A 13,222-nucleotide genomic window follows, 5' to 3' on the forward strand; every position below is an offset into this window, starting at 1 on the left:
TTATAATAATAATAATTTATTTGTATATTAAATGTGTACATGGATTACAACGAATATTTCTATTTTAGTACCACGAACATTATCACAGCCCCGTTAAATTTTACAACTACCTGGAACAATTTATCGTTAGAATTATATCAACCACAATGAAATGAAATATAAAACGATAATATTGCGATACACAATGGAAATAAAGCAAGAAAATTAAAAATAGTTACTTATTTATAACTAGCAAAGCAATTGTGCTGGAAAATATTTACGAGATATTGATAATTGTGGACTTTAGTGCTATTTTTATGAATAATCGTTACCATCGAAACGTCAGTACAAAACAAACTTAACTTTATTGACCGTCATCAACAACACTTCTCTTTAAACCAGGACTTAAATTAAAAAAATCCTTTTCATCCCCCACTCCTCACCCATTTCAGTAACAAAAATTTAAGGTACCTTTCAATTACTCTTAAGAGAGAGCCTCGAATACGTCTCGGCTGACGTGTTTGTAAATTCCTCTTGCATTTTAGCCTGGGTTGTCTCCACCAAAGCATCGATGTCATCCTTGGTCAGACCCTTCGTTTCTATCAGTGGCAGAATCGTTATTATAATTTCACCTGGAAAGAAATCATCACTAATAAATATATTAAATATAATTATTCGTGTCCAGTAGCGCTTTACTTTGTGTGACTATTGTTAAATCTTAAATATTGTTTTCTAAAAAGATAAGAACAATATAAATAGGTAATCAAGATTACGAGAAATGAAAAAACAACTTTGGACCATATGTTATACTATAATTATTTACGTTATATTATATTTCTGATAAATTAATCTTGTACAAAATATAATCAGAATGACCTATGCTAATGAATAGATAAGTGTAAATTCAGACGTAACTTATTATTCTACGTAGAAATGAAGATTTGTCGATAGTAACAAAATATGACACTCGTTAAATATATTAAAGTAAATTAAAAAACAGAACCATTCTTGATACTAAAAAATTGGTCAATCCACACTGTTTTAATTCATAGGTACCTATTCAACTAATTCGAATCATAAGACATATAAAAAATGCGATTAGACCTAATATAAACAATTTTAATAAACAAACCGTGGGGAGATATTAAAAAAAAAATCTTTTTTTAAGTACAAGCTGTTTTAGATGGTATCCCAAAATTTTACGATAAATAATCGTTTATGGGTTGGCTGGTTCAGGATTAAAAAAGAATACTACACAAAGAAATCTAAAAGGTCGTTATTCTCACAAAACTTTTTCAAAAATAGTAGATAAAACAGAAAATAGTTACATCATTTATTTAAAAGGCAAACGAAATTTTTTACTTTATTTTATAAGTTTCACTGTTTCAACCTACGTTCACTGTCGGAAGAAAAAAGTACACTACAATGAGTACCCTTTTTTATTGATAAATTATTATTTAGGCTGAGAAATTCTTTCGCAGTTAACATACGAATTGAAGATTATTTTTTAACGATTATTTTTTAACGATTATTTTTGTTTCACATCATATTGCAGTCTTGTGCCTTGCGCCTTAGTGCTCGTAAGTAGTTATTATTATAGAAAATTACTTTAATTTAATTGCATCTTAAAATTACTACTAATTAAAATTACTTTAATTTAATTTGCATCATTTGAATTGCTATCATTACTGTAAACTATTAATATATTTGCAAAATTACTGTAAACGCTTTCATAATCCTAATAACGTGATTGTTAGACCATAAATATTACGAATGATTATTATATACTATACTATTATTCTTATATGAGGTCAAAGCGGAGAAAACAGAAATATCTGAATATGTAATCTAAAGTTTTTTCCCTCGACTTCGTTGTCGTAGACTTCGAAATTGGACTCTGAGAGAAAATTTTATAGTCCACTAAACAATAGACATGGCAATCAACCGACAACAACATTTATCGTCTGTATCACGGGATTTCAAACACAATACAAACGTTATGATATGATCCCGCGGAAACTACACAGAATTCTGGCATAATTTATAGCCCAAGTTTGATTCTAATGGCTACGCTACATTACTGTAACGTTTAGTCGAAATCCGTTGAGCAGTTTTGTGTGACAGCAAGAGGCATGCATAAAACTATTCACACACCTATACATCCATACACCCAACATACATTTTTGCCTTTGTAATATTAGTAGGATTAAAATATGTATTCGTGAAAGTCATAGATATCACTTTGAAACCAAAAATTTTTTGAATATCGTTATAAAATATATAAAAATATTATGTCTTATATTATAATCTATCCTAAGTACTGATTTAAATTTAATTGTATTTTAATATAGTTTTAGAATTATTAAACTTATATTATGATAACTTCCACGTGGTACGCCCGATTTAAATGATTTAAAAAGTAATTTACAGATACTGATGTAGGCTTGAAAACGAAGTAATTTATTTTGATAAGACTTAATAACGTATTTATGTACATAGCTTTCCAATAAACGTTGTAGGAATACCAATTTTTAAAAATTGTAAAATGGATATAGTATGTTATCTCAAGGTATAGACTTATGCCACCGGGGACTTTTTTGTAGACCCATATAAGATACACAATGCCACTATATATTATTTTCTTATATCTCAAAGATTTTAGGCAGCGTTTTCGCTAAAAGCTCTCAGATGGCTTACGTTTTCCCGACATCTTCGACAAATATCGTTTATGTACACACAAGTATATGCAAAAACTTAACAAATTATAAACTAAAAGCTTCCTCGAAAATTACGCTATCGAGTGGTGATAACTGTTTGATCATCGGTGCAGTAGTTTTTCCGTTTATTGCGGATATAATATGTATTGATAAGTTCTGAATCATAAAAGATCAGTTTTAACTAAATTTAAAATTACAAGCATGTGCAATATAACACAAACTATTATTATGAACAGAAGAATTTGAGTGTATGTTTGTTATTAAATAACATTAAGATTTAAGACCTCTGGAACTATTTGTATGAAAATTCTAATTTTAATTGGAATATATAAAATTAATAACAATGTCTGATTGTTTCATTAAAAATATAAAGAGTACTAATTATCTATTTAAAAAAGATTTTAGAAACAGATTACACGGTTTTACAAGACAATAAATAAATAAGCTAATTAATAAATGTAGATTCAGATCTAACAAAGGCTGATAAGAGACTTTTGACTAATAACGACCACAATCCATTGATTATAAAGATAGAATACCTGATCCAAATCGGTGGCGATCGGAATCCAAGAAATGATATTTTGATACAACGACTGGTTGGATCGGAGCCTCTGCATTTAAAGCCACGTGGAACGCTCCCTTCCTGAAGGGCAGAAGCTTGTCACCTCCGTGCCGCGTGCCCTCGGGAAATAGTAATAATTTCCGCTGAAACATTACGGCGAAACAGTTTTAAATAAATACATACATAAACACCATAACATTTTCATAATTAAACTGCCATACATTTCAAATTTTTGGTTTACAATAAAAGGTACCTTCTAAATAACTTTTTTTATGAGCACAATAAGCTAGATTACAAACCAGAAATATTTACAATATAAAAAAAAAATTAAATAACCGAATTAATTAAACAATGAAAAGTATTTGTTCCATTAATACTATTATTAATGGGATATATTTAATTTCATGACGTCATTGTACTTACTATATTATAAATTTAACATCGCTATCAGCGAATAAATTTGATAAACAAACATATTTCAGTCGCATAAAGCTTATGTGAAATATTGATCTATTAAAGATACTGTGCCGATATCATAACAGAATATAACATAAATCAGTTATCGGGACCTGTCGGTTAAAGTAGAGCACACAATGTAAGATAATAAGATATAAAGCGCTTAACATGTCCTATAGTTAATTTTCGTCAAATTATCCTTAAACTATTAACATTAGAAATATGGAAATATCAAAAAATTTATATTCAAGATAATTATTAATGTTCCTTAATGTATGTAGACATGACGTTTTTTACTTTCACAAAAATTACTCAATGAATTATCTAAGAACTTCTACAATTGACGATTAGAAAAAATATAATGTAAGCATATCGTTTGATTTAAACCTACACCATTACGAGGACAGATCCAAAGAATCTTTCGTGTCGCGTCATATTAAATAGAAACTACTTTTACAACGATGTACCTAAGTCACTTGTGAATCCAAATATATTAAATGGATATATAAATGGGCGTTTCTAAATTAACAAGGTGATGGTAGTCACATTTTCCAGTTTCATCAATGAAAATTGAATTACCGAACTGTTATTTTAATTCCTCATGGTCTATTTATATTTCACCGAAGTGTACAGTTCACTTCTGAAGTCTTAGAAACGTCGCGATAAATACTTATACTCATATCTTTTCCACGAAACTAGCAAACCATTAAAATGTTAATGACAAACTCATACAGAGCTTCATATTAAATAGGTTATTTGTTGAATTCTATATATCCAAACGGTTACAGGACTTTTAAGTTTTGACGAAGTTATTTATTTTTTTTGTAAAGATTAAGTAAACAATAAGATCTATATGAGTTTCGAAGTATAACAGAAACTATATATTGTGCTAATATCTATAATTACAGTAAAAAACAATACAGTATTAAACAAGTAATTAAATAACCATTACTCCAATTTAATCATCATACGCAAGTTTACGTAATTGAATCTATTTTGAGTTTATAGTCTAAGGATGACTTCATCCTTTTCAAGGTAGGAAACAAAGGCCGAGCAAATTATCACATTCTGAAGTTGTTATCTAGATAATAACAGGGAAACACTAACATCTTCCTAACGTTTTCTTAAAAATGATTCGCAACTAAGATAAAGGAAATGTCATTATTCAAGATTTAAAAATATGTTTAAGAAAAACATAACAAGAGTTGGCTTACGAGCAAGAAGACGTTTTCCTTTGTTTTATTGATTAATAGGAAAAACTTAAATGAGATTTTGCATAAACGTTTGATTACAATTGAACATAATATTTTCGAAGATGGCAAAACCTAGCATTACAACCAGAACAACTAGAGAGTTAACAAAGAAAAGCCTAACAATTAAGAAGAGAGTTCAATAAGATCTTGACATTAAAACTCTATTCATGATCTCATTTTCTTGAAAAATAGATTCAATTAAAGACAATCAGGTCAGTACTCTTAATAGCCTACTCATTGACCTCTACCGCGAATTTCCTAACTCCTAAGGTGTCGTCCTATCCGAATCAAGAATTTGCCAACTCTATAGTTAACGCCGTCCATTAAAGAATCTTGAAAGACGCCCAAAAAAAAGCAAAGGCTTAAGTTTTGCCTTAACAGACATCAATGAAATAAATAGCCAAAATATATTGAGTCTCGTAATCGTTGAAATCATATCTGTAGGGACACATGAAGACGAAATATTTCTGAATCAATAAATTATTGGTGTTAAATATTCAGTACCTAATGTATGGGTGTTTCTTAATTCTTGGGTGTTGGCAAAAAATACCAAGAAACTAAAATTAATCTCCCTGACCTAATTTAAAATCTACTTAATCAAAATTCTTGAGCATCAAAACGTCTATATCGAATTTCATTTTAATTATTTCACCGAAATTGATATAAAACAGCATATTTTAATTACTCAGTACTTCTGATCCTTTTGGTTATGACGATATTAGTCATAAAGTGATACTTCCCCTTAAACATTTCCTATAACAATATATATACGACAAATAATATTGTCCCATAATACGACTCCTTTTTGCTTATAATTACGGATCACATCAGAGCAACCATAGAGAATTGTTAGGTAACAGAATTAACGTTATAAAATTTTAGTAACGTGTTGAGAACTGTCGACTTTAATATCCTATTGGCTATTTATGCACAGTTTTAGTATGACTCCAGATATTATTGATTGGTTTCATTTATTTTTTCTGGCTGAAGGCATAGACAATTATCATATAAACAATGAAAAGGTCATTTCGCGTAAAAATAAACATTTAATGTGATTATTGTCGCTCGTTATACGACGATTTAGATATGTTTACATAAGTAACTATTATGGAATGTTAATCTAAAGTTCAGTCCTAACTGTTGTCATCATGTTTCAATTGTAAACAAACGAGATGTTTACTCTTTTAATGGATTAAAACAAACAATTGCACGACATGTTCACGCATTACTAAAACCGTGTCAACTTCAACCCCGTGAAGTAATTTGTTTATCGATAGAAACGACATAATTAAACTTTTGTCTAATGACGAAAATAGAAATTGAGTCATTGAATAACTTACATCTATTAATTATACGTAGTCCTGTACGTGTTCTCTAAAATTTTCAACATAATTGTCACTTCGTTTTGTTTAATTATTTAGAAGAAAATATATTTATTCTTGTAATGGGTCTAAGAGACGATTTGTAAATATCATACATCGAGGTTAAAGGATGTTTGTACAGACAAAACTCAATAACTTTGCCTTTACTTAAATATACAAGATATAACACACATACTAAATAGCTAACAGGAAAACCAAAAAAACATAGTCAACTTAAAATAAACTGCCGTTATATTTATACATCAACTGTCTTAATAGCGACGTTATATTAATATTACCGACATTGCACGACTGAATGACGTTTAGTCCGTGCGTCTTGAGTTAAATATGCCAACACGTTCTAAGGGTGTGGAACATCTTTCGCTGTAACATGATTATTAGTGACGATCTATGAACGAAATTAAATAATATTTTACTTCATACTCTTAACATAGTCAAAGTTAGGTTATTCAGTGTTTATTTTCACTTCGTATTAATAATTTTATACAAATAATAAGTTATATATTTACATTACCTATTATTTTTTTCTTATTCATTTATTTGTTTCTTTATTTACCAACGCTAATATTGCGACAGATTGGATATTTTGTTTATTATATTACGTAATATTTATTAGTGGATTATAAATGACAAAAAGCATGAACGGCAAAACAACTTTAATAGGAACCTAATAAACACGACGACGAAATGTAACCTAACTTTATATTTTATACGTACGTATATATATCATTTGACATTGACACCGTTCATTGATAAGACGTGTCCCACGTACTAAAAATGTTGCAATCTATACATATAATAAAAATTGTTACTGATTACTCTCTGTACTCGAAAGATATATGGGAAAATAACTGTTATGTTTACGGCTAAAGTTTATGTTTTCGTCTTTTAGTTTGTCAGATCTCCGAAACGGTTAACCCGATATGAGTGTGGTTTTCACTTATGAATCGTGGATAGATTTAACATAAACAATATTGTTTGTTTTACTTTAATTAGTTCATAAAAAAAATATGTAAATATAATCATCAAAACATTACGAAGTGAGAAATATGGGCAAGGCTAATTGCTATACAAATATCAATTGATATTAAGGATGAAACCTCTGCATATAATGAAATTTTATTAAATATGTCAAGTTTATACTTTTTATTGTTTCTATACTTTGTTGCTATACCTACTGGTTAGTAAATTTTAAGAGGTCGCCATACCTTTAAAAAAACAGAACAAAATGAAAGCGTGGTGTGTATTTTTTTAAACTGAACGTGAAATTCTTAAAAAATATGCAATAGGTACACAATAAACAGCTAGTACGCGTATAAGATCAGAGGACACACACATGTTACTTTACAAATTTGGCACAATATTTATTTCAAACACTAATCGAAATATAACGGAGTACTAATATGAATTTTTAGGAATAAAAATTTTACATACTCAACCAATTCGAGACACCTCTGTTGTAATGCGACATGCGATATATGAAAGTAATTTTTGAGTGATTTTCACTTTACAAACCAATAGATGATAGTGATACCGACCATACCTAATATAGAACATATACGAAATAGTATCCTAACCACCAATAAGATATTTTACATTAAACGTTTAGAATCTGATAACAAATAACTCGGAAAAATCGTGAATAATTAAGACAGTTTTGCCGTGAAAAAAAAATATATCACAACTAAAGTTTAAATTACGTATTATTTTGTAATATTTTTAATTTTTTGCTGATTTATTGCTGAATTGCTTTATCACTTGTTCGTGAATTGCTTGTATTATAATAATAATTATTATATATATTGTGTAATGAAGACTGTAGGTAAGTGGTAATTTCCACACCGAATGTGTCATCAAGCCACAATCAATGATAGTAGTTCTTCGGTCCTAATTTCAAAGTACAAAAATTACCGACAGCAATATTGTACTGATTAAAAATATGTAACGAATGATAATTGCAAACTCGATTGGATTAATGCCCAATCGTACAAAGGCCTAACCTACCTCCTTTAGCAATGTGCATGAAACCACTTAGGAAAGTTGGAAATACATTTAAAAATTTTAAGACAAAAAAAGCAATTTATATACATATTTTAATTCAGATTTTTTTCTGCTTTCATAGCACAATTCTACAATCAATAGTTCACAGCGTTCTTCCAAAAGAAAGTCATCAAAATTTTGCTTCACTTAAAATATTATTGTTCAATTACCAAAATAAAATACTATTGTGAGTACCTTATGACATTTGATGGCGTCAGTTTGTTTGTTGAGAACAGAACGGGCGGATTGTGCGCCGCGATCTATAAAGACGGTTCCCCACATCCAGGTGGCTGTGCCGAAGGGAACGGAGTACTGGAGAGAACGCTTGGCAACCACTGTGCACCGCTCCATAAGCGGCCATAGCACTGCCAATACTAATAAAAAAAATCTGTTATAAAAAAGTTGTAAGTAGGTTAAGAGGAGTACTAAGTTCAGTGTTATTATTTTTTTCATTAATATATGCATTTAATAACAAAACCTAGTGCGGAGAAAATTATATGCATATAAAAAGGACATTAAATGACACTTCAGAAAAAATTGTATTTTTCTTTACCATACAAATCCAAACTACTCTGATGGTTTAATAAAACTACAGCGCCACGAGAATCATCCACATTCTCAAGTCCTTGAACCGTCCAGCGGATCCCAAGGAAACGAGCTGTTAGTCGCAAGAAATATGCTGGTATACTGTAATAAAACGAAATTACAAAATACATTATTTTGCTAACCTCTTTTAAGTGCTTCAATTTAAAAAAATAATAATTTTAAATTTAGAATCCTACTCACAGAGCATTTTTTGGACTGAAGGGTCTGAAGAACATTAGCGGCAAAGGAACCGATGCGAATATTAGTGAAAGCACAATAAAGAGTGTAAACTAAAAAAAATATATATATTTAAATAAAAAATATTTTTACGTAAACGGTAATTCCATAGTATCAGTTATGTCATAATACCTTTATATAATATCTAGCTATAGAGCTAATTGTAAACAAAATTATTAGAAGTGCCATTACGCAACCGAACACCACGTTGAAGGCGGACATTTTTGTGTGCTTTTACATTTAAAATTCTGAAATGAAAGACAAATAATTTCATATTGGTGTGACTAATAGCTATCTGTTTACAATAAACGATACAAAGCTAAATTCTGTTGAATCACAATAGGGTTTTTCTGTCTATTTAAAAATGTTACATTAGGTTAGGTCAAATAAAGTTTTACCAATTCGTTGCAAGTTTCCGGCATAATTATCTTTATGGAATTATTATATATATTGGAATGGACATGTAATGAGTAACTTTATTAAACAACATGTAAATGAGTAACTTTATTAAACAACTCCTGTTTTAAAACTCATTATTTGCTTATCGCCCGTTTTTGTAGAAAACAAAACAAATATTAAATAACCTACAGACATAATGTTCACAATTAATCATACACCGCCACTTTTTCACAGTTATTAACCCATTTATCAATATTTCGATAGTAACCACGATAGATTCAGTTTAATTTTGACCATCAACAATGAAAGATCAAGAAAAGATTTTAAAAATTTTATGTATAATTGGAGCGTTGTTTAATTTGAAACTACCCTAGAATGATTGACATTTAAAGTTATTATACCGAGGCTAAGTTTATTGTCAGAAGCTATTTTTCTATATATTATGTGTCTTACGATCCTAAATTAAAAATACTACTCTTCTTGTTGTACAATAACACTTTGATATATAAAATAGTATGTGTAGTTATAAATACAGCAAGAACGAATTATTATGTAATCAATGCATTACCATTTCCCCTTAATGACCAACAACAATATCCAAGCATTAGACATGATAAATGATCTTTCATCCTAGATAACTTTTTATCAATATCTATTCGACCCGTATATTGTATAACATGTGAGTGCGAAGTGATGAAGATTTAAATTACGTCCATCATTACGTACAAGTTATAACGCACTATTGAAAAATCATTACTAATTGTAATAGGCTCAACGATAGTTATAACGTACCTTAGACAATTACCGTACCAGAAGCTATGATACTTGTTAAGAAAAGTACAATAAGATTAGTTAGAAGCGGAATAGGACGTGTTAGGACTCATTTAGACTAGCTAAGAATTCAAGATGACCAAATGATACGAAATAAAGCTATTTTATTCAAATCTCACTACATGCTCTTCTAACTTTTAAGCTTATAATATTACTTTATCATAAAATAATATAATAGCAACACCAGTGATTTTTAAACTATAAAACTAGTTTATATATTTAATAATAATTCAAAATTTCGAATACAGGAAATAATTGATTTGCGAAAAACTCGTCTCAAATCCTTGATTCAATGAATAACATTTAGAAACGCAATATATATCAATTCATTAATATACAACATCCTTTTAGAAAAACTAAAAGTACGAAATAAGTTTGCCATCAATTTGTATGTATGAAGAAAAGTAACCGCATTTTTTTGCATTTCACTAAATTCAATAAAGCGAAATATCTTTTTATTTGTAAGTGATTTTTTTTTGAAAAAAAAAAACAGTCCCAGCTAACTATACAATCATTTTCCACAAAAACGTTTGCTTACGGTTTTTAGGCTATGTCCACCAGTGAATTGATTACAGCTTATGACGATGATAATGAGGAAAGTTTTATAAACAAACACAAGAAACTAGATAAAGCCAAAACAAAATTGTTTTGACAAAAATATCTATCCACTCTTTTTTCCTTGACTTTTTATTCAGTGGACATAGCTACATTTGTGTGAAATTACTTAAAGAGAATAAAATACAATAGTCCCTTTAGTATAACAAAAAATAGGTTGTTTCTGTATACATTTAAATCATAGGTATTTAAGAAACATTCTCTTATTTGTAATTGGTCGAAAAGTTATCGAATCTATGTATATAAATGAAATGAATTAATCAACAAAATTTTGTGTTGACCTCTCTGTCACCTTTCTGTACGCTTCGCATTACAAATAATCAAATTATAATAAGTATAGCTCATGTTTATGATACATTAATATAATCTGCAATTGCTCTTCGTGTACTTCAAAGGTTAATGAAAACTATGACGTAAGATAGAAAATTGAACCTTTATATATATATATATCAATATTAGATTTTATTGTAAAAACAGAAAATTCTCAGTAACTTGTATTAAAAAGAATATTACATATATCATAAAATTCATATAAGTCATAACAAATCGTTATTGTTCTTGAAATAATTATTATTGTTGGTCCTTAAATTATAATTTTGCAATGTGTCATAATGTGGAAATATTAAAAGAAGTACTAAATACGTCAACAAATATTTAGCTCGCTGATAACTAAACATTTATTTTGAAAGATTTTTTTCTTCCCTCTGATCGTTTCTAAACTTTAAAACTTAAGTATTATATTAAAAAATGACTTTACGTAAATCAAATTGTAAAATTGTAATAGAAATATATCAATCTCAAAAAAAAAAACTAAATTACTTAAAATATTCAATAAATTGATTCGAAAAGACAAAACAATTTTGTAACATACTACTTGTAAACAAAAACAATAGCTATTTTTCGGTTAATGGAGTTTCAAAACCAACGTACTAATCGACAAAAATAATCTATATTGAGATTAAACCATTCGTTTTGGACTTAGATATTATAAAACGTACTTACAATAAGGAATTATGAATTACACTTTCACTTATAGGAACAATTCTCTTGTTATTAAATAAATTAGGTCAAGATGCGTATGTAGCTGGAGTTTTGAACAACGCTATTCATTGACTCTACAAACGGCATCCAACCCACACAGCGTTGTGACAACAACTAGTGTGTAGTTTATTCTATTCTACGACTTGCAGCGCGTCAGCATTTGACGTCTCGATAACAAATGATAAGTATTGAATGTAAGCCGTACAATGAATTTTGTTCACACGGAATCTATTTTTCGAATGACAACTTAAAGAAAGCTTCAAAAATTGTCAATAAATTATAAAAAGCGACCTTACCGCCTTAAAAACGTCAAGAGCTTAGGTAAAGATTTATGGCTGTTCGTCAGGTAGTTTCACCGAATCACTAAACTTTAATATGAAATCGTATTTTATATAATTTATAACAATAGAAATTATAACAAAATCTATCCAAATTATTATTTTATTTTATTTACATAATTTTGGATTTGACCTTGTTACTCAACCGTGTAAAAACCTCCAAATGAACTTGAATTATATCTATTTTGCATCTAGATGGTCCCTTAGCCGTAGCTAACATTACACAAACTTTTTCCATATCACTTTTTCTCGAGTAGGAATTGAGTAAGATGAAATTAAGTCTTGCCTTAAATTGTCAGATAATAAATATCATTTATTGAAACAAATCTACTAAACCTTATTATTGGAACTACTATCATATTATAATACTATAAAATTCAACTGACAAGCAAAAATTGCAGTTCTAATAAATCGTCTATAAATACCTAAAGAAAGTTGATTAAAAAATATATGAGATCTAAGATTTTCGCGAGTATTCATTTAAATGAAACTAGTATTTTTCGGATTTACTACGCGGATTTTATTATTTAAAAACTACATAATCCCGACGTTTCGGTTACTTTGCAGCAACCGTGATCACGGGCAGACGAGGTGTGAATGTCTGTCAGTTGGTCCTTGTTATTTATCATCTACCGCCATCGATTTCTTAATTTTCTGGCGTACCGCTCTGGATGCCGGCAGAATGCGCTCACGGTGTCTTGAGGTCCTGCGGTGTGGTTTCGGACATGGGATTTTATATTTTTAAGAACGGGGTCCCAGGTGTTTGATAGATTCCAGCCATCTTCTC

General features: G+C 29.2%; 1 protein-coding gene across 3 annotated transcripts in view; it reads right to left on the reverse strand.

Annotated features, from left to right (window-relative positions):
* LOC116766846 (1-acyl-sn-glycerol-3-phosphate acyltransferase alpha-like) overlaps positions 1-13,222 on the reverse strand; it is a 21,518-nt gene continuing 8,296 nt past the window's right edge. The window contains exons 1-8 of one of the 3 annotated variants that reach the window (XM_032657008.2): positions 12,059-12,231; positions 9,344-9,459; positions 9,176-9,264; positions 8,943-9,076; positions 8,585-8,763; positions 3,236-3,401; positions 451-611; positions 1-110 (exon numbers count right to left, since the gene is read on the reverse strand). In XM_032657008.2, the coding sequence (XP_032512899.1) occupies positions 454-611; positions 3,236-3,401; positions 8,585-8,763; positions 8,943-9,076; positions 9,176-9,264; positions 9,344-9,433 (816 nt within the window). In that variant the 5' untranslated portion in view covers positions 9,434-9,459; positions 12,059-12,231 and the 3' untranslated portion in view covers positions 1-110; positions 451-453. Of the gene's footprint in view, positions 111-450; positions 612-3,235; positions 3,402-8,584; positions 8,764-8,942; positions 9,077-9,175; positions 9,265-9,343; positions 9,460-9,799; positions 9,906-12,058; positions 12,232-13,222 lie in introns of those variants that run through there. The other 2 variants (XM_032657081.2, XM_032657145.2) reach the window with 2 other exon arrangements.

This window comes from Danaus plexippus, assembly GCF_018135715.1.
Source record: "Danaus plexippus chromosome 3 unlocalized genomic scaffold, MEX_DaPlex mxdp_30, whole genome shotgun sequence".
Classification (NCBI taxonomy): Eukaryota; Metazoa; Arthropoda; class Insecta; order Lepidoptera; family Nymphalidae; genus Danaus; species Danaus plexippus.